This window comes from Phragmites australis, chromosome 15, assembly GCF_958298935.1.
Source record: "Phragmites australis chromosome 15, lpPhrAust1.1, whole genome shotgun sequence".
In the NCBI taxonomy this organism is placed as follows: domain Eukaryota; kingdom Viridiplantae; phylum Streptophyta; class Magnoliopsida; order Poales; family Poaceae; genus Phragmites; species Phragmites australis.
The window spans coordinates 14106638-14129574 of NC_084935.1; the positions used below are offsets into that span (position 1 = coordinate 14106638).

At 39.3% G+C, this 22937-nt stretch overlaps 1 protein-coding gene across 1 annotated transcript; it reads left to right on the forward strand.

Annotated features, from left to right (window-relative positions):
- Positions 1–9250: 9250 nt before the first annotated feature.
- On the forward strand, positions 9251–17742 carry LOC133892785 (uncharacterized). The gene is made up of 13 exons (XM_062333733.1): positions 9251–9507; positions 10154–10397; positions 10469–10510; positions 10892–10963; positions 11321–11456; positions 11603–11760; positions 12402–12480; positions 12648–12811; positions 13128–13289; positions 14010–14159; positions 14829–15089; positions 15903–16181; positions 17371–17742. The coding sequence occupies exons 1-13, from the start codon at positions 9374–9376 to the stop codon at positions 17608–17610; spliced, it is 2121 nt and encodes a 706-aa protein (XP_062189717.1). The 5' UTR covers positions 9251–9373; the 3' UTR covers positions 17611–17742.
- The last annotated feature ends 5195 nt before the right edge of the window (positions 17743–22937 follow it).

The following is a 22937-nucleotide window of genomic DNA, read 5'->3' on the forward strand; positions in this document are numbered from 1 at the left end:
ACCCAAAAAGGAGAAGGTGACCACAACTTCTAAGTACGATGGAATTAAATTGAAAGGTTATGTTATGCTTGCTACAAAATCTGACATTGCTGAAATTTATGACAATGAGCTATCATGCTATGCTTTGATATGCAAAGATGCTTTATTTTTACTTGATGATATATCTAGCTCTTTGCCTCCTGGTGTTGCTAACCTTTTATAGGAGTTTGTGGATGTTTTTTCAGCTGAAGTACCCTCGGGATTACCACCAATTTGAGGAATAGAACAACAAATTGATTTGATTCCGGGAGCAATTTTGCCAAACTGTGCTGCATATAGGACCAACCCAAAAGAGACTAAGGAAATTCAGCGACAAGTCCAAGACTTTTTGGATCGCGGGTGTGTACGAGAAAGCCTTAGTTATTGTGTTGTTCCTATTCTTTTGGTTCCTAATAAAGACGGTAGTTGACGTATGTGTGCTGATTGTAGAGCCATCAACAATATTACTATAAGATATCGTCATCCTATTCCTAGTCTAGATGACATGCTTGATGAGTTGAGTGGTTCTATAATTTTCACTAAAATTGACTGGCGAAGTGGTTACCACCAAATTAAAATGAAACTTAGAAATGACTGGAAAACTATGTTTAAAACTAAAATTGGCTTGTATGAGTGATTAGTAATACCTTTTGGTTTAACTAATACACCTAGTACTTTCATGCAATTGATGAACAAAGTTTTACGTGTTTTCATTGGAAGATTTGTGGTGGTATACTTTGATGATATCTTGATTTATAGCAAGTCACATGAGTCGCACTTTGATCATCTACGTGCCGTTTTTAATGCTTTGAGAGATGCACGTTTGTTTGGTAATCTCAAAAAGTCCATCTTTTGCATGTATTGAGTCTCTTTTCTTGACTATGTTATTACTCCATAGGAAATAGAAGTGGATGAAACAAAAATTAAAGCCATAAAGAGCTGGCCAACTCTTGAGACTGTTACTCAAGTGAGAAGTTTTTATAGTCTTGCAAGTTTCTATCAGTGCTTTGTATGAGATTTCAACACCATTGTTGCCCCATTGAATGAATTGATGAAGAAATGAGTGGTTTTTAAATGGGGACATGCACAAGAAAAATCATTCAAGTTGTTGAAAGAGAAACTTACCCATGCTCCTTTACCTCAACTCCCTGATTTTGGTAAGACATTTGAGCTAGAGTGTGATATAGCAGGATTGGAATTAGAGGTATGTTAATTTAAGAAGGTAAACATGTTGCTTATTTCAGCGAGAAATTAAGTGGATTAAGTCTGAATTATTCTACCTATGATAAAAATTGTATGATTTGGTTCGTATGCTTGAAACTTGACAAAATTACGTATGGCCCAAAAAAATTTGTTATATATTCTGATCATGAATTGCTGAAACATATTAGGAGTCAAGCTAAATTAAATAAACGACATGCTAAATGGGTCGAATTTATTTTCCATATGTCATGAAGCATAAGAAAGAAAAAGACAATGTGATTGCTGATACACTTTCTAGGTGTTATACCATGTTATCTCAACTTGATCATAAGATTTTGGTTTAAAGACTATAAATGACTTATATGCTGCTGATTTAGACTTTAAAGAATTGCTTGAACATTGTAAAGAAGAGAAAATATGGAATAAATATGTGCTGAATGAAGGATTGCTCTACGTGCTAATAAGCATTTTAGCTAGCTCAATTCGTTTTTTGTTGTTACAAGAGGCACATGAAGAAGGATTAATGGCACATTTGGAGTAAAGAAGACTGAAGATGTGCTGGCCGCCCAATTTTTTGCCAAAGATGAGACGTGATGTCGAGTACTCATTTTACGTTGTACCATTTGCAACAAAGCTAAGTCTTACTTAAATCCATATGATATTTATATGACTCTTTCTATTCCTAGTATACCATGGGAGGATATTTCTATGGATTTTGTTTTAGGACCACCTAGGACAATGAGGGGGAGGGATAGTATATTTGTAGTTGTGGATAGATTTTCTAAATGGCACATTTTATATCTTGTCATAAGAGCGATGATATTACAAATATAGCTGATTTGTTTTTCAGGAAAATCATTCAACTGCATGGAGTGTCTAATACTATCATCTTAGATCATGACATAAAGTTTTTGAGTCACTTTTGGAGATCACTTTGGAATAATTTATGAATAAAGCTGTTGTTTTCTACTACATATCACTTTTGGAGATCACTTTGGAAGTAAAGGTAGGAAGGAAATAAAATTTAAACCGGTTGATTTAGTTTGGTTGCATTTGAACTAAGAAAACCAAAGTTGATGTCTAGAGCTGATGAACCATTTAAGATAATTAAGAAAATCAATGACAATGCATACAAACTAGACCTACCTGTAGATTTTGGGTTAGTCTCACATTTAAAATTTCATATTTGAAGTCCTCTTGAGAGAAGAAGAAGAACTTGAGTCAAGGACGACTCCAATTCAAGAAAGGAAGAATGATGAGCCTATGGCTCCTTCTGGTACAATCAATATCATCAATAATTCTCAAATCATATAAGATACAATTATAAGAGCACATGCACAATAATTAGACCACCAGGTGAACTTGTTTCTCGCTGTTTATTCTTTCTTAGATGGATTACTACTAAATTCTTGTGATATTTATTGCTTAGAAATATGGGAGAAGCATCATAACCTTACTCGGACATCACCCCTCGAAGGTTAAGTCTACTCGGACTTGAGATTGAGCTCTAGTCGTGGTCGAAGTCGTGGTTGTGGTCGTGGTCGAGTATCAGGATAACACATCAGTAAAACGGGCATAACTCTCTCATACGAAGTCCGTTTTAGCCGATCTTGGACATTCTAGAAAGCTTATGATGAGTCAAAGAAATAAGGTGTTGCGTCACTGTTTTGGACCTAGTTGGATCTTGTAATCGTGTTAGGGTTGGAGTCTAAGTTGTGTATGCCTCTTTCTATGGCTACACAACCCTAGGTTGACTTCATCATGTCCCCCTATAAATATACAGTAGCCATCATAGTTTAGTCTCGGGTTTAACTTAGCTTATTCTATTTTAGACAGTTTCACTGTTTATTCTGGTAATCAGCAATATTCAAATTGCATCTACCTGTTTTTACTTGTGTTCTCGATTTGTTGGTAGAAAAGTCTTCTTAGCGAGATCAAATACGTCTTGGCACGGTTGATAACCACGGAGTGGTGGTGTAGTGGTTTCAAGGGTTCTTGATCTGTTCTGATCGGAGCCTTTGGATCATCAACTTTGAAGCTCCACCAAATCAACTTATCATATTACCTACGGAAGATCGGGCATCCCCGCATCATGATGGTGGGAACTATAATTGAGGCGTGTTGAACGTTGGTGGTGGAAACCTTGGTTGAGGTGTTAGAAAATTTGTTAAGTCAAGATGGTGAGGTGGTTGGTAATTTACAACTATTTACTACTTTTCAAATGTTTTTACTTAAATGCTGATGCAAAAGAGACATATTGTCATATCATTGTGAAGCCTTCATATGCATATTATTTCTTTCATAACTTACCGAGTACGATAAGTGCTCACTCTTGTTATCACCAAACACTCAGTTGAAGAAGGTATCGAGGAGTTCACTAAGGATGGATCATTCTAAGATGCATTCTACGTTGATCATGTCGGTGGAGATGTCCTGAAGGATTAGAGCACATGTAGCTACGTTGTAGAGTTTTATTCGGATCTTTTCCCTCGAAGGTCACTTTTGTAAGACGATTTACTTGATTGAGGTATGGATATTGTAATGATTATCATCAATAAAGTTACTATGTGTTGGGATTGATTCCTAGGCTCATCATATAGATGAGGTTTGTTTGTTCTTTAAACCAATCTCGACAAGGACCCCACTGGATCCTCTAGAAATGACAAGGAGGATGCGATTATCTGTAGAGACGTTCTCTAATTGGATTGAGAATGAGCCGAAGGAGAAGCGGACTCTACTCTATGATACCAACAAAGCAAGGTACACAATTATGACCACAAAATTAGCTGAGGTATATAACTTGGTCATGAAAGTTGTTAGGGAGCTACCACTAGTTAGAATTGTCGAATTCATTATGCAAGAAACCTACAAATATTTCATGGACTGGTACGCAATAGCATCAGTAACAATGAAGGATACTCGGTTGCTCTATGGGACAAATTGACTTAGTACATGGCTGATAAGATGAAGAAGGTACAAATGCACTGGGTGAAGTCCATGGGGACTACGCAGCACCGGTATGAAATTCTATATAGGGACAAAGGTCGGAGAGGGGGGGGGGGGGGGGCAACCGTGAAAGAGTTATTCAGGAGTGTGTGCTCACTAATGAAAAGCTATAATTGCACCTGACATAAGCTAAGGCTACTGCAGAAATCATGCTCCCATGTCATTGCTACTTGTGCTAAGCATGGTTTGGGGACTCGGAGGTATGTCTCCAACTACTTCATGAAGGAAGCTCTCTTCTAGATATGGAACCACAAGCTGTATGAGTTCAGGATTGCAAGTTCGTTCACAACGAACTCTGGACTGAACAAATTGTATGACCCAGTCCGACAATATTAAACAGAAGATGGGACATTGCAAGACCACAAGAATTCGTAATGATATGGACGAATTTGAAGCCGGACGTTATGTGAAATAGTGCAGCAAGTGTAATGGAATCTGGCACACTTTAAAGAAGTGCACCCGAGGTCCAACATGTGGCAATAATGACAAAGCATGCCCTTCTGGCTTAGGTTCCGATGGAGACATCCACGGCCTCATCGTTCAACTTTTTCATCCACACATTATGGAGTTCTATGACCGATTGTGGTCACGTTGTACCAAATAATTTGTAAAGAACTTTGCTATGTGTAACTCATGTTGTCAGACTTATTGTTTTCATGTTATAATGACTCAAAAAAGAAACGAATTGTGTTGGTATTGTAATATTATGCTATTTTAAGTTCATGTTACGATGTATACTTGTTATTGACTTATTCTGTTCAATTTAATTATTTACTAATGTTACATCTTACTAGGGTGCCATGGATTCCTAGAGGGCCCACCCCCTTACAGTGCAACACTGGCATAAGCGTCTGTTGTGCTTATGTGGTGAATGGGCACAGATGTCGACATCCTTTGAGGTGGAGACCTATGGTAGGAGGTTCTTCACGTGTCTTGAACTTGACCTTGACTTCATGGTATGATCCTCTTTCATACTCTTTCACACATGTTAAATCTATATTACGAACTACACTCGTAACACAACCTTTACTTATTAAACAGCCTTGCTGCTTCAAGGAATGTATTGGCGTGGTTAGGCTGTCGTTCAATGGGGGATGAATCAAAGAGGCCAAAACAAAAAAGGTAGTATGAGATCAGGATGGAGAAAACATGATAGAGGCAAGTGGACGTTGTGCGTGGCAACAAGAAATCAACAGCGAGAACAAGAACTCAAGCGGTAGGTTGACTACTTTCAAAGGCGAGAGGAGAAACGCCGCATTCGGAAAGACATTTTAAGGAGGCAGGAGACCAAATTCTAGAGCTACGAGGAACTACTTCAAGCTCTCCTACGTTGCCAGAAAGGTGAGGAGCGCGAAGCGGCACGTGAGAGAAAGGTAAAAATCCCCGGTCCATGAAGTAGAACCCATGTTTTATCACTTGCATTATAAAATTTACAACCATGTACCACAAACTTTGTATTCATTGTAGTCGTTTAATTTTGCAAATCAAATTGCCATCTACTGCTCTTCTCGTTCGAATAATCCACAATAATTCTAATTCTAATTTTATTTCATTTAAAAAAATAGGAACATGTTGCTCATTTGAAAGGCGACAGGTCCCATTGCCCATTGAACAGGCGACAGATAGTATGGCCTGCCTACGCTGGTAGGTAACGTCAACTTGTCGCCGTTCCAACGGGCGATATGAGCCTATTTTCGCAATTTCTCAAAACTAGTGGATGTATTTGCAAATTTTGATTTTAAAAATATAAAAATAAAAATTGGAACAAGCAAAGGTGTCCAAATGAGCGGCCCGGCCCGGCACGGGCCCAGTCAGACACAGCCCGTTAGCTAAACGGGCCGTGCTGTGCCAGCCCACGTGCCGTGACTGCAGCCCAGGCACAACCCATTTAAGATCGGGCTGTGCCCTGTCGGCCCGTTAACACGTGAAAATCGAAAAAAACATAAAAAAATCACTGGATGTTGGGATTGAACTCACGATCACATACATGGGAAACAACAACTATACCACCATGTTAATCATCTCTTTATGTATTAGTGATAAACAAATTATATAAAACTATAGAAAAATAGAAAAACTTAAATGAACCGTACCATGCTGGTCCGGCGTGCCGCAGCTCTGACCCAGGCACGGCCCACCTAACCGTGCCATACCGGTCCGACCCATTTACTCTCGTGCCGTGTCGTACCTCAACCGGACCATTTTTCCCGTACCTCGGACTAGTTCGTTAGATCCGACCAGTTAGTCACCTTTAGAAACAACCACCCCTAATGCGCGCCGGGAATTATACGGTCCGTCCATGCGGACCAGATCCCTTGCACTTCGTCAGAAAAGCAGTGTAGCCCCTCACTTCACGCACATCATAGCAGCCCGCGGTGCGCTCTGAAAGGCTCAGTTGCCGACGCCTCGGTGGGCTGGCCGGCATCATTGGCCAAAATTCTATGTACAACATTTATGTGTTTTTTTTCTTTTTCTTTTCTATGGCGATGCATGCAACAAGTCCTTTTGAATGTACATTGTTTTTTTTTCTTCTTCATATTTTTTCTTTTATTTTGTATTTCTAGTCTGTGTTCATTAGTTATTTTTTACCATCTTTAAGGTGCGTGATATTACTTCAAATTGTTTTGCAATATAATTTTATTGTTTAAAGTTTCATTGTTTCCATAGCATTTTTGAGGTTTTTCATGGTATATATTGGATTGTTCCAGCGATGTGATTTAATTGTTCAGCTAGTACGTGAATTGAGTGTAACTTAGTTGGTTAGTTGGTCAGAGTTCTTGCGATGGAACCGTCTACTCGGGTTTGAGTCCTATACTTAGTACGGGTATTCATATTTTTTAAGAATTAAATCTCAAAAAGAATAGTACATGTATTTAGTGGTCAAAACGTGTGCCTGTGCTATGTAAGGTTGTGCCTCAAATCTTATTTAGACGTGTATTAGAAATACTCACATGGGTGTATGTGAACGTGAGTGTAGTGTGCGTACGTGAGTGGGCGTGTGCATATGACTCGTACTTAAAAAAATATTTTGTTGGTACAATTCAATTGTTCTTCTAGATTTTTTTTGGAAATGCTCCATGTCACATTTTTAAAATTATCCCCTTATATAGTTTTAATTTATCATATTGTAGAATTTTTTCATGGAATATATTAAATTGTTTCAGTAGTGCAATCCAATTGTTCCGCTAGGACACTTCGATTATTCCTCTGTATTTTTGGAAATGTTCCATATCACATTTTTTAATTGTTCCCCTTATGTAATTTAAATTTATCAAATTATAAAATTTGAATTGTTAATGTGATACCTTTAGATTTAATCGATATTAATTTACCACCTATGCTTTTATTTTGAAGATACTAAATCAGTATAAAAAAGGAAAAAAATAAAAAATTGGGCCTTTTTTCTTTAAACACAAATGCCCAATATACTAAAACTTTTCTGATTTGTTGAGCGGAGGGGTTGAGAAACAAATTTTATATGATCCTATCCTACAAGACATTCTGTACTGTGATAATATGTGCCCACCTGCTATCTCTTGGATCCATCTATTAAATCACGAAATTGATAATATAAAAAAGTTTCGTGAAGATTTTTTTAAACAGAATACTATATAATTGGCTTAGAAGGGGCGGCGGTCTGGGAACTCGGCAACATGGGCCGACTTGCTAACAAGGTTCGCGTTACCGACCGGAGGTCGGTTACCGACCTCCGGCGGTAACCGAAAAACCGCGGTAACCGCGATTACCGGTCAAAAATTCAAAAAAATTGGGAGAAAATTCATTCGGCAAATTTTAAATTTTTGCGAAAAAATCATGTTTTTGCCCTCTCGGTAACCGAGCGGTTTGGGTCGGTTACCGAGCGGTTTGGGTCGGTTACCGAGCGATTTTCTCGCATTTTTGATTCGATCGGTTACCGAGCGGTTTGGCTCGGTAACCGCTCGGTTTTCTCGATTTATCGAGCGGTTTTATCGAATTTCAGCGCAGTTCAACAAAAAATCTAAAAAAGGGTTCAATCTTGTAAAATCAATAACTAATTCATCCGAGCTTCAAATCAAGTGAAACAAATTTTGTTGGATTCCTTGTAACATGATCTACATGATAAAAGTATTTATACTCATAAAAAAGTTCAAAATTTTCTGTGAGAAATTTTATTTGTTAAACCAAGGTAAATGCATAGTTTACTCTTTGCTAATCCAAAAATCATGAAACTAATTTTGTTAGTCTTCTTACATGATCCTATATCTTTTAAAAATATATGAACTCATGAATTAGTTATTGTAACATGCATGATTGTGTAAATGTGTTGCGACTAGATTAATTCATAACTGACCCATCACACCTTAAAAATTAGTGAAACCACTTTCATTAGCTTATTTATATTATGATTTACATAGAAAAAATAATAGTAGACATGAAAAAATTAATTACAGTGATTTTTCTTAACATATTCACTTTATGCTTGTGAACTTTGTAAAAATCATAGAGAATTTAATAAAACTCTAAATAAAGTGAAATCAATTTTAAAGGTTCTCTTAAAATACGTTTTATACAAGAAAAATATGTGTTTGCATGTTACACTTTTCCTTAACGTGAGTTAATAATTGAGCCGCACGCTTCAATTTTTTTCATTTTTTTCAAACTTTCTCCCTATAGAATATGATGCAAACGACATTATTTTTGAAATTTTTTTTCACAGAAGTTCTTAGAATTGTGTCTAGTTTTTTTTAATATTTTTTTTGATTTTTTTTAAATTTTTTTATTTTTTCGAATTTTTTGAATTCAAATTTCGGTTACCGAGCGGTTTTTGAAATCGGACCGGACCGGGAAGGTCGGTAACCGCGATTTTTGAGCGGTTACCGACGGTTTTTTGAACCCTGCTTGCTAACGGGAGGTGCTCTGATGTCTTTCACGGGCTGACTTCGCAAATTGTGGGGAGGTGGGTGGAAACGGGACGCTCCCGCATGACCGCCAACGCGCACTCGGGCCCGGCCACGCGGCGCCGCCTCCTGCCTCCTCTCTCCGACGCTCCCTCTCTTTCTCACCCTCCCCGCTTACAAGGAGCGCATCTCTCTCTCTCTCCTCCCCTAAACCCCACCGCACGTTTCCTCCTCCCGGTGCGGGCGGCGGAGCTGATGAGATCCCGGCCATGGCGGGCCCCACCTCGCGGCTCCTCCTCCTCGCTCGCTGCGCCGACCGCCGCGGCCTCCCCCACCTCCTCCCCCGCGCCGTCCAAGCCGCGGCGCCCGCTCCTGCTCTGCCCGCCTCGCCACTGGTGAGGAGGTAATGACCCGTTAATACCGTGCCTGTTTCACAGCCACCGTCACTACATCGTATAATTCCTAGGCCGCGAATCCGTTTTACCCGAGTTCGCATCCGCATGGTCCGTCCCTGCATGATTCGTGGCTTCGTGCTCTCGTAGAAGGAATGTAGGGGCCGTACCGGCGCCTTGTTTGGTGCCCAAAAGTTTTGGAGGATATGGGATTTCAATGAATGTACTTGCATTTTGCATCCGTATGTAGAACTTGCTACGGTTCGATTCGCTGCCTGCACAATTATACCATCTGCTTATCCTTCAATTGTGGTTAACTGCGATAGCGTAAAAGGTTTTTGGATTGAAAGTACAGTGTACAAGGTTTCCTGCAGATCTCCAAAATGACACTATTGCGCTCAGTCATCACTTCGGAACAAATCCCTTCTCCCTGACCCTATCTTAACCTTTTGAAAATTCTCCATGGGGGACTGAAATATATTTCTAGAATACATAGTTAACTCATGAATGATACTGAATAAATGTTTTTTCACTTGAAGGGTAAATAGTTTAGTTCAAGTGAAATCCACAAAAGGTTTCTCTGGGACAGCTGGTTGAATAGTTTGTGTTGTTTGGCAAGAGATGTTATGGTTACAAGGTCTATTTTCTATTTTGTAGCTACTCAAGTGCATTCACAAGTGTGCACGGAGAGAGACCATCGTCAGAATATGCAAAGATCAGAAAGGAGTTGCTGGAAAGCCAGTTTGGAAGAATCCTGGGGTCAAGTTCACGTATGCTCTTTGCTGACCGTGGATTTGGTCCGTTCCTTGCGCTGTACAGGGCAGCTACTATCTCTTTTCATGTTGTGAAGCTCACTATTTGGCATTTATTGCTCGATGACATGCATAAAAGGGCTGAGAAGGTAGTTTTCTCATCTGCTATTGGTGGAGGAACTGCGCCTCATGTGTCTGATTGCCATTTTCCTTATTTCAGTTCCGAGAGACCTTGATACGCTTGGGTCCTTTTTACATCAAGGTAGGCCGGCCAATGCCTTAAGAATGACATAAATCTCTATTTGTAACAGCAATTTTTATAGTATGCTTTTGCTGGTTACCTTTTCAGTATGATTAATATCTCCTTGTTAACGAGGAAAAAAATAATAAACATGAAATTCATTATGACTGTCATAATCACTGCAATTACCATTATGATTTAGTAATATCAACCTTTTAAGCTTCATATGGAATCAATTATGGTGATGGTTGTGTGGACTGCATCTGGATGTGTTGTGTCCATATCTTGTTTCTGAACTGCAATACTTTATTGAATACTCTTGTCTAAGATGTAATCCTTCCCCATTACCACTGCTGAAAATTCATAACATGTTGATTTGCTGTATCTTTTTGGACCTTGCAGCTTGGACAGGCATTGAGCACGCGACCTGATATATTGCCCAGTGCGTACTGTCAGGAGCTTGCGAAGCTGCAGGTAGTGCTTCTTGTGCATTGTATAGTTTTACTTAATTGATGAAAAACCAATACCTTTTTGAGTTCTAAAAACATCCCTTCTCCAGTTTATGCCAAGCTTTTAGGATTATGAGGATGTGAGGAAAGAGGGATGGATTAGTTATTAAGGATCCTAAAGTTGGGGCATCAAAGTAGGCCACATTAATGTTTAGGTCCTAAAAGGATAATAGCTCAATGTTGGAGACCCGGGGCCCAGATTGGGACCTTTGGCAACCAGTGATAGTAATGACCAATTCAAAATCGGGAATCTGAGAAAATTATATTAGTAGCTTTATCGTCGATCGCATTTCAACGTTTTTGATAACCATTTTCTTTTCAGGATCAAATACCACCGTTTCCTACTCGCATTGCACTCAGGACCATCGAGTCTCAATTGGGTTCTCGTATTTCTGATCTATTTGCTGATATTAGCCCAGAGCCAGTTGCAGCAGCATCTCTGGGGCAAGTGTACAAAGGTTAGACATATCTGATACAGCTTGTGCTATTACCTGGTGATCATCCTTGTTCATACCTGATTGTTATTTTGCTTACCTTAAGCATACATTTCAGACCTGAGTTCTCCAAGTTGAAATGCATTCTTTTGATACTTCAAGTCATGCAGCTCATCTACACTCTGGAGAGCTTGTTGCAGTAAAAGTTCAGAGGCCTGGAATGGCGCCCTTGCTGACTCTAGATGCGCTTTTGTTCCACATGATCGGAGGACAATTAAAACGATTTGCTAAGGCTCGCAAAGATCTATTGGTAGCAGTTAATGAGATTGTGAGCTTCTACTTCTTCCTAAATTAGACTTGTTGATTTCTTCATGCTACTCGATTTGACTTTTGCCCTTTTAGTTTGCTTACATGTGCTACGGTTTGCTGATTAATATAATTGTTGTGCCTATTGATTTTTCACCAGATGCTATTGTATAGCCTTGGCTCCTATCCACCCTGCAACATGAGATGCATAAAGTTCATTTTGGCTCTTTCCTATGTGCACATTTATGCATGATAGATTGTCTTTAGATTTTATGCTTAGTACATACGTTTTAATAAATATAGAAGTTTTAGGACTGTTCTATGTTTATAATATTCTTAAAAGTAGCATGTTGCTCTTGGGTGTTCCTGGCAACTTGTGGTCCCATCTGGTAACTTAACGCTCTGAAGTCTGAACTATTGTGATTATAGTGTTTTACGTGTCAGTTATTGTTTGTTGTGATACTTTGTGGATTAGCTTTCGAACGTACTTGTTTCCTGAAGATGAACCAAGGGAAATATCTGACCATCATGCAAGTTACCGTAGTCTTTTTCCAATGAGTAGTTTGCAGTCGCCATGGTCTACTGTAATTTTTTTTATGATTCTGCCAAATTGTAGGATTCTGCCAAATATGTTGCATTATAGTTTTACTATTGGTTCAACAGGTTAGGCACATGTTTGATGAGATTGACTATATTTTAGAAGGAAAAAATGCGGAAAGATTTGCTACACTTTATACTCATGGTGAGTTTCAAAGTCTTCTTTTATTCAAGTCCTAGTAGTCACTATGTTCTCTAAATTGATCCTTCAGACATGGTCTCACTATTCACTATCCATGTTCCTCTCACGCATTATATATGATGGACCTGATACATGCCGACTATTCTTACTGGTGTAATATTTTCTTTCAGGTTCAGGTGAGGATAATTCTGAAGTCGCTATCAAGGCCCCTAAAGTCTACTGGAATTATACACGTAAATCTATATTAACGCTGGAATGGATTGATGGAATTAAGCTAACCGATGCTGAACGCATCAGCAAAGCCAACCTGAACAGAAAAAGGATGATTGATGAGGTATTGTTACAGTGTTGCTTAACTGTAAATTGGAAAGCAACATTTGGACAATCTAGTTTGTCTTCAATGATTTGCTTCTCTCTCTGTGTTATTTTAATTGAAATTTGTAGGCCATTGCCATAATCTTGTAATTAACATTTGCTCTGTACTTTATAAATATACAACTCATTTGGTTCGGATCCAAAGTGGGAACATTTGTAGGGTGTTTCACTGTTTCAGCATATGTCCCAGCCTACATGCTTGTTGGTTGCTTGCTTGGCTATGGCTTATCATTTTATTCCCTTTGTTTGCTAACATTCCCATACAAATTTCACAGGGCCTCTATTGCTCATTGAGGCAACTTCTCGAAGAAGGCTTTTTCCATGCAGACCCCCATCCCGGCAACCTGGTTGCAACTGAGGGTGGCTCTTTAGCTTATTTTGACTTTGGGATGATGGGAGATATACCAAGGCACTACCGTGTTGGGCTTATACAAATGGTGTGTCTAACTAAACTTGTTCTATATTCACTTATGTAATCTTATAAAGAGTATCAACTTTTCACTCTTATTATGGCAAAACTAGAAAATTTGAAACTTAGATGCGCACCTACATCTGTTCTCCATTTTGGTATTTTTAGTTTAACGATATTTAAGCTATATTGGTAAGGTTCCCTGAGTGCACTAAAGTCATCCTAGCAATGTCAGAGGCTCTGAGAATAGTCCACTGATTAATTTCAGAAATGGTTTAACATGGGTGGCCTTATTTCTTATTCTAGATCACATCTTGCAGAAATTGAAACCGGAAGCATAGCTAGAAATAGTTTGCTGAAGGATCTTAAAACGTTCACAACTTTTGGAATTTACCATATATAAACCAGATTTTGAGATATGAACCAGTGAAAAAAATGAACTAGTTCCATTTCTAACATAGTATAGTTAGAACTGAAGGTTTCAGTCTTATTAAACATCATACCTGTAGGCCTGTACTTACACATGCAAAGCATGTGAGCTTTGTTGGATAACTTTTAGATGTATGAATTTATACAAATGAATCATGTCTGTTACCATATACAGATAAGTATATTCAAACAATTTTTTTTTCCCGAAACAAGTTGCATAGAAACTTCAACTTTTTTGGGTTTATCGTCTCTGTCGCATGGGTGCTGCTTTCTTCCAGTGGGAACTGGATTTCCAGTGAACTGACTTTACTTGTTTCAGCTTGTACATTATGTTAATCGTGACTCCTTGGGGTTGGCGAACGACTTCCATTCACTAGGATTCATCCCTGAGGGAACAGACCTCCATGGAGTTGCTGATGCATTGAGGGTTTCCTTTGGTGATATCAGGAGGCAATCAAATGACTTTCAGGTTAGTAAATATTTTTATTTTCAGAACATGTGCTAAAATGATTGTTATCCTAAGGTGCATCATCATAGTCTGTAAACTCTGACATGTTAACTGTAGTTAATATTTGAATGTGAGTAGCCCAAAACTGTTGTTAATACAGGTATGACTACATTATTCTTGTGAAACCTTTAGTAAACCATCAAATCTGTTTCAAGTTCACACTTAAATACAGGCACTACTACATTATTGTTGTGAAACCTTGAGTAAACTATCAAACATGCTTCAAGTTGACACTTTAATGACGGAGACCATCAAGCTTTATATTCGGAAGGATAGTGTTCTGGTTTCTGTCATAAGAGTATAGACATCTGAATATGTAAATTCTAGTTAGCTTAGGTCTTTAAAGACTTAATATATCAATGCCCATTTTCTTCTCTTTTTCTGTACCCTTCTCAATAAGGATTCAGCATTCTGAAGTTAATTAGTCCACTACAGTTCTGCGATCTGACATTTACACAGTCGGTTGATTTGGATCTCTATTACATATCTCGTACACTAAATCATTATTATTACTTAATTTGTTATATTATGTGGTATGGTTTCTGCTCTCATGTGCCTACCTCTATTCGTATTTGTCTAATCTGGATGAGTTAGTATCCTTTCTAAGTCCATTCTTTCCTTATCTTAAAGGGTGTAATGAACCATCTGTACGATGTCATGTATGAGTTTAATTTCTCTCTTCCTCCTGATTATGCACTCGTGATAAGAGCACTGGGTTCTCTAGAAGGGACTGCAAAAGCGCTGGATCCTGATTTTAAAGTTATTGAGAGTGCATACCCATTTGTCATTGGGAGGCTCCTTGCGGACCCCAGCCCCGATATGAGGAAAATATTGAGGGAGCTTCTGATACGCGATGATGGATCTATCAGATGGAATCGGCTGGAGCGGCTGGTATGAATTATGAAGTTCTGAATTCTTTTCATTTTGGTCCCTGTTTCTTATTTTGCATGCTGAAATTGTTTCTAATGCATTATTCAAAATATTATGAGATAAATTCCTCATGTTTATGCTTGACAATGGTTTCATTGCTCTATCTTCTTTCCTTCATGAAAATGATTACTCTCTCAAGTACAAAGGTACTTGACGTTTTGGACATGACATGGTCTTCAATGTATACCTTTGACCACCATTTTCTATTAGAATATATTTATAAAATCCAATAAATTTATGAGGTTATGAAAGTATTTTTCAAGACAAATCTACACATGTGACTTTTATATTTCCAAACTAAATATTTTAGAAGTTATTGATAGTCAAAGTTTCAAAGGTTTGACCATCTTGTCCAAAACGTCAAGTATTTGTGACCGGAGGAAGTACTAGACTAGTTTGTGGTAGCCCTCTTCAAGGGCAATATTTAAAGTGTTATGAACTCATGATAGCAGTGCTGCTCAGGGAAAAAACGTGTCGAAGTGACCAGGTCTAGTAATTGTGGTTCAGATGATTACCCCCCAACAAAAAAACCCAGACACTATCTTACAATTCAAAAGAAATATAAAATATTTAAAACCAGGTAATTTTTTCTGAAAACAGGTCTCGGCCCACATCCTGTTTTGGGCTGGCCAGCGGTCCCGGTATCCTGAATCCTAATGTTGCTTTTTGTGTCAATGCCTAACAAACTTGGGCCCTTGGCAGATATCTGTTTGATCCTGTGTTATTCAGTTTTTGTTAATTACTGGTTGTGTACTAATATAATTCAGCGTTCAGATTGCAGCTATATCTGAACAGTCCTCAGAATCTTCAAACAGATCTGGAGATGGCTTTGGTGAGAATGCCAGTGGAAGTTCTAGGTGGAGATCATTTGATATGCATTCTGTCGTTGCAGCTACAGAAGACCTTTTTCACTTCATTTTATCGAGGAAAGGATGGAGGGTACGTGTTTTCCTTGTCCAGGACATTGTTAAAGCTTCAGACGCGTTCCTACAAGAAGCAACATTTCCATATATATTTGACAAGGAGGGAAAGACGGGGGAGCTAAATCCAGAGGTTAGTTGGTGTTTATAAATACTCCCCTTCCATTAACGAGTGTTGTACATTAAATTTTTGCTGGCTTGACAATAATGTAATTGTCTCCTATGTAGTTCTTCGAACAAAAAATGTACTCATTTGAGATTTGCATGACGGTCAACTAATTAATTGATTTATTGGAAGTTTTTAACCACTGTGCATATTATGTGGCAGTTACAACCAACAAACCTAACTTTTGTGGTGTAGTGTTCATAGTCATAAGATTACTGGGCATGTGTGAAAATACTCTATTTGCCAAATTGAAAGGACAATTTGATTGGGCTATTGAAACAAATGTATTTGTAATATAGCTGAGTACATACAATAGTTTGTGTTTATCTTTCTCTTCGAGGCATGCTTTCTATTTATCCATGCCCAACTACAGGCACTTGAAAACTAAACTGTGGGACTATAAGCTGCTATAATTGTGGCTCACCAGATTACTTTCTTCGCCACAATTTCATAGTTTTGGGAAAAAGGAGAGCTTCCTGTCTCAACTCTTTTTAACTGTTCATTACTCTTCCGGTTTGAATTACTTGTTTTACTCGTGCACATAGAACAAGGAGGAAGTTAATACTTTGATATAGTTTTCCTCTATGAATTGCACACCACTACCAAGTACAAGTACGGACAAGTCATCATCAGGGGCACTTGGTGGAAAATGTTGCCTTGAAACTCAAAACGATATCTACTTTAGACATGGTGCAGATGATATAACACTGAGAGATACAATCTATGACCAGTCTGGGCATATTGTTTGGTTGCTTCTTTAAGTTTGCACTTCATGAAATTCTTTGAGGGTGTAGATGTACGCATAGACTACCCAAGTCAAGTCCTTTACGACGTGAATTTGGGTGCCTATTTCTTAATAAAAAGCCACCTAGTTCCTCCTAGGTTGGTCTAGTTTTTTTAAAATTCATTCACTGCAGCATCTGCATTACATTTTTTTGGAACCATCAATTTCTTAAGCAGCCTGGTTACTCAAACGTGTACAAGAGCATCGCAAACATTCTTGTTTTACATGCAATTAGAGTATTATTACAGTTCACCTGTTTCATCAAAGCAAAAAACAATGATGATTCTCTGATCTTCATGGGTTACACAGAATCTGTGCAGCACTGCAGCAGCATCACAAATAGTAATGTTGAAGGTTTCTTTTGACATGCAGAGAAGTAAGATGATCAGGAGGCTGGTGAATGGTGTCCAATCGTTCCGTCAGGCTATCAATTTGGCTCCAGATGCTTGGTCTGCCATGTTAATCCGTACCTTGCTGAAGCCCGAATCACAAAATTTTGTGCTTGATGTATTTTTGGCCCTCGCAAGCCATTCCAGTTACAAGATTCCAGAAACATTCTGGCTTTGTATGTCGAGATATCTGAATTACATAGACAAGCGAGATATGCTATAGTAAGAGTTGATATATAGTATTTGTTTTCTTTTCTATGACTAGCTGCGCATGTTTCAGTTTTCTCATTTCGTATTGAAGATGCAATAAATCTTTTCGTGCGCTGAGAATCAGAGCATTTGTTTATGATGATCATTTATAAAGCATTCATTGTCAAACAGTCTTTCTCCATCTTAGAACCTGGTGAAAGTGGATAATGTTGAATGTTTTGCGGTGTGGCGGCTATCTGATAGTCAGAACACACTTCACGGACAACAGTATTACTGCCGGCCCACCATTTATAAGCTAGCTTATCTGGTCGGATTCTGTGCACTTGGTAGTGTAGGTCCTAACAACTTAATATATTTGCTACATGTGTTCTTGTATACATGTCCAATTATTGTATTTGTCAAGGGCTTGTGTGCACCAAACAGGGCAAAGCACTCTCAGATGAAAACTTGAGGTAGGCACACTATTGTATTTCCGATGCTTTTACTCCAAGGATGGAGTGCGGTATGCCGTAGCATATATGAGCTTTTCCAACTCTGAGCTGCAAATAGTCCTCCGTTATGCTCTAGACGCTTGCAGGTTACAGTTTGGAAATAGCTATTCTGATCCTTAGAGAAAGCAGGTAGCCTTTTAGCTCGTTGCGCAGTCGACCACCAACATCATCATTGACGGATCTCTCGGGTCTAAATAGTCTTGGAAAAATTATGATATTGATATTTGGTAGAGATTTTATATGGAAGTTATTGTTTGGTGTTATTATTTTATTCTGTAGAAGTTTAATATTGAGTTATATGAAAGACATGTAATCCTATAAATGTATTGGTAAAATGATAAACCCGGATCATTTTATCGATGAAAGTAAAATACATCACATATAAGGATCATCGTAAGTATTCATTGTCCGTATGTGACTACAGTACATAAGACAATATACATCGACTCGTACCCTATTTGTACAAAATCTATGGCAAGTTATAATAGCATGTGGTACTTCATTGCTAAATGAAGTATGCCTTATGAAAGGGTGGGTGAAAAAGATGAAGACTTCTCATCCAAATATTCCCAGCAGATCTTTTGAAAGTTACATCCATAGGGGTAGGGCTTGCAGCATACATACCCTTATACCAGTCCATGTGCTACAGGCCCTAGCACAACCGGTAGGCCGCACACGCATCGCGGGGGAACCTGCATATTACCTTATGTAGTGAGGTACTTATCTCATCACTTTTCGTTGAACTCCTATAGACTAATCTTCGACCGTTCAATATCTGCGCGCCTCATTGTCTCTACCTCATCGTTGCCGTAGTTGATGTTCCCGTAGTCTTCTTCGTTCGCGTATCATTCGTACTTGCACCCGAGCTTGTCGTAATGTTGGAAGGAAGCAGGTGAATTAGATAAAATTCGTAGCATAGTAGGATGTCTTGCAAACTTACCCCACATTGGTACCAAGCAACCATGGCAAACAGGAATGGTTTCTAGCGTGCTGGTTTACCACAGTTGCACCGTGGCATACGTGCCTCGTGCGCTTCTATATGCAGCTCGATCTTCCTCTTCTTCTGCTCTGGGTCTTCACTTCTCTTTCGCTCCTCTTCCTCACGCTTGAGTCTATCAAGAATGTCATGCCATAGCTCGTAAGGGCCCATCTTGCACTTACCCTTGTTGGACCCGGACCCGGACCCGGACTCGGTAGCCATGGAAGGGATTGTGTTGGAATGTGTTGGAGATGAAGTAGCCATAGATGTGTTACCCTTATATGCACAATGAGGGAATACTACCATAAACTATTCACTATGTTCAAGGGAGATTTATTGCGATGTTAGGGTGGGTCTCAGGGAATCCTGTCGCACAATTTTGCAATGGTACCACTAATAGGCCGGTGCACTCAAACGAATAGACTTTTCATTGCTTTTCATAATAGGCTGGTGTAGTCTAGCGAGTAGACTTTTCAATGCTACCACATGTATCCACTACCGCATGGACTTCTTATATATAAACAAAACTCAATTGATTCTCTACTCACACATCCCCTGATCTCGAATTGAAACGAGACAATTGTGTATCCTCATCCTCTCGATGCCCCCATGGATCCACCACCTCCACACCCCCATTTAGACGTCTATGATAGAGATTTTTATGAAAACCACAATGCTCTTCCTTGCTCATTTTGGCCACCATATCGACATGAAGATGATGATGTATTCCAAGTTTATGAGCATTTCAGTGATGCAGGCCATCGATTTTTTCGCTATCTACATTTCAGAGTACAAACAAATAATACTCACTTTCTTTGCGATTGTATCAAACCATTTACTTATCTCATCTATCACTTTTTCCAAACAGATGATTGTGGTTTCTAGTACTAGATTGACTCATAGATAGAACCACACATTCAAGAATACATCCGTCACCTGCACGTCATCATCGAGGAACTACATGAACAATTGTGTCAAGAGAGAGCCAGGAACGTCAAAAGATGCTATATCCCACCTCGCATGGCGGGTCGGAGGAACAACTGAGAGTAATATCGATGTGTTCTAGCGGTCGGCCGAGGATTTGATTTGGTATTTGACATGTACTGTTTTTCATTCTCTAAATGTGCGAATCCCATTATGTACACAGGTGTATATGGGATTTTCCTATCACATAACGGTTTCCATATGTACCGTAGAATTAATGCTTTTTGCATGTTGGAAAGAATTGTACTTGTACGATGTGTAATGGTTGACAATGTTCTAAAGCCTATTTTCGATCGTGCACCAGTAAGGAAAAACAACATAGTATGTTAATATAAGACACTATGGTAGTGGTGTTTTGGAAAAGAGAGATGTTATGACAATACATGCATTGGATGCCTTCCTGCAGCGAGCGGTCACTGGACTCTGAGTAGTTGGCAACGTGCGATCACATCGCTCTGAAAAGGTGGTAGCATGCATCACATCGCTCTAAAAATGTGTCAGCGAGGTGTCGCACCTCCCTGCAAAGGTGGTAGCAAGAGGTGAAGCCACTCTGAAAAGCTAGTAGCGTGCGATCACATGGTATTAAGAAATGCATTAATGACATAGAAAGTAGCAATGTCTGAATATGTAATACATAGAAAGTAGACATGTATGAATATATAGGACTAGACGTGTCATACATGCTCTTCGTCATGTAGCTGACGAAGGCATAGCATCGGAGGGAGATAGGAAAATAGAGCAGATGACTAGTTTGCGAATCGAAGATGCATCATGAAACAAACATCTAAGTTACAAAAGCCAACACAAAATCCTACTAGTGTTTCCCCCGCTGCCGAAGGGTGTTCCCACCATCATGGTCCCGTCGCTGCTGCTGCTGGTTTGCCCTCATGTGGCCCCTAGAGCAGGTCAGGTTATCCGGTGGAACAATCTGTCTGGTAGGCTTTGTAGCGATCGCGGGTGTCGAGGCCTCCACCTAGGTCTCCTGTGTTGGTAGTGGAGCACCAAAGAAGTCCCTGATGATGTCATACGCTAGGTCTGACCCATGCTCATCGTCCTGACTCGGGTACGATGAATGCAATGTTGTCACTGGCGTCCATGCATGTATTAGCAAAAATACAATGTTGTACCTGTATGGTACGTAGGGCTGGCTGTAGACGGCCAAGGTGTGGATGGTGGAGGTGCAGATGCAGACTTCCCGGCTTCATTACCGTAGTAACCTGCAGATGGATGATTATATTAGATATATTATTGAATAAATTGAATACGGTAGTATATTGGCGCCCCTTACCTGAGAGGCCTGCAAATGGTGAAGGTGTTGGTGTTGGCCAAGGTGTAGGTGTCAGCGCCGTTAAGTGTATAGGTGCACCTAACATATTTTTTAAAATAAATGCATTGGCAAGAAAAGAATATCTCTAACCGATGTACATATGAATAAGGTGTACCTATTGTTACCGGTCTTAGAGGTCGTGGTCCAGGTCCAGGTGGCGGTGTGTATGCCGGTCCAGTGGAGGACGTTGCACATCAGACCTTCTGGACGACTCTGTGTTGACCCCACTGGACCTGGAAGGGTCACCAGCGATTTATGTGGTGGATCGACATGAGGTAAGATTTAGGGCATGCGTGGTCTTATCGAAAACCCACTACATCCACCACACTAAGCTGCATCCCTTGCTTGAGGCATCCCATGGCTCCAGCCGTGTCCCTATGGACATCATGTATGATCTCGTACTATTGAAACAAATGTGAAATGGGTTTTTTTAGTATATAGTGGTTCATATGGAATTATATGATAACAAAAAATGATAAGTTACTTAAACATACCACTAAAGCAGCGTCCTTGCCCCAATAGCCTGGGTAGGCCTCCGTAGTCGAAGCGACGTGCGTCCGGACAATATCTGGGGTGTAGGTGACCTGTGTACGTGTACACGGGATGTACCACCTCAGGTACTCCTCGTAGGCCGGGTTGGTGAAAGGACGAGGCTCCTCGATGACATCCTCAATGGCATGGGCCCACATCGAGATATATGGTGCTAAGCGATCTGCCCAGAGGTTGCCACCTGGTTGGCCCTTACGTTAATACCTGCAGGTCAATATAACACCCTAATTTTCAAAATTTGCATATTTTTAAAATTTTCCAAGATTATTGAATACCTTCACCAGCAGAATAGGTTTAAAACTAATTTTCATAAACAATCAATCAATATAGCTTATTATTTTGTATGCATTGCGTGATGAGTTTTGTTAGGAGCCAGGTAAATGCATTATAGTTCTTTTTCTTTTTCTTTCTCTTTTGTGTTTTGAGTGAAAATGTTTTGAAAAGGTTTTTACTAAACTCAATACTGAATAAGCTAAGGATCTTAATGGTTGGAATTCTTCTTGAATTCGTCATCTATTCAATTATTGATCATACCTGATCATTCTCTAGTTCAATTTGAATCTTATCCAAATCCTTGTCTAAAGTCAATCTTTCTGTTTCCTCAAATTCTATCCAAATCCGAATTCAAATTCAAATCCTGTTCAAATTTCTCTGCAAAAGTCTCTATTCCAAAATTCTAGATATGACTAAAGTGCCCTTAGACCCAATTCTATCCATGCCCAAACTCTTGGCCGGCACACAAGTCTTTTAGAAGCCCCAACACAAAGGATCCACGAAATATGCAAAAATTCGCGGTGTCCTGGACAACCTCATCTTCCCATTAATTTCTGAGTTCAATATGGTCTCAAATACAAATATTGACAATACCAAAGTTGTAGGTCTCGTCGAGTGCTTCATTTTGAGCCTATGGAAGTCCCCTTTTGGATAATGGAGCTAGGAGTTATGGCCCTCGAAATAAGTGCTGCCCAGATAATTGTAAGTTCAAATAGTTTATCTTGTGACACATTTTT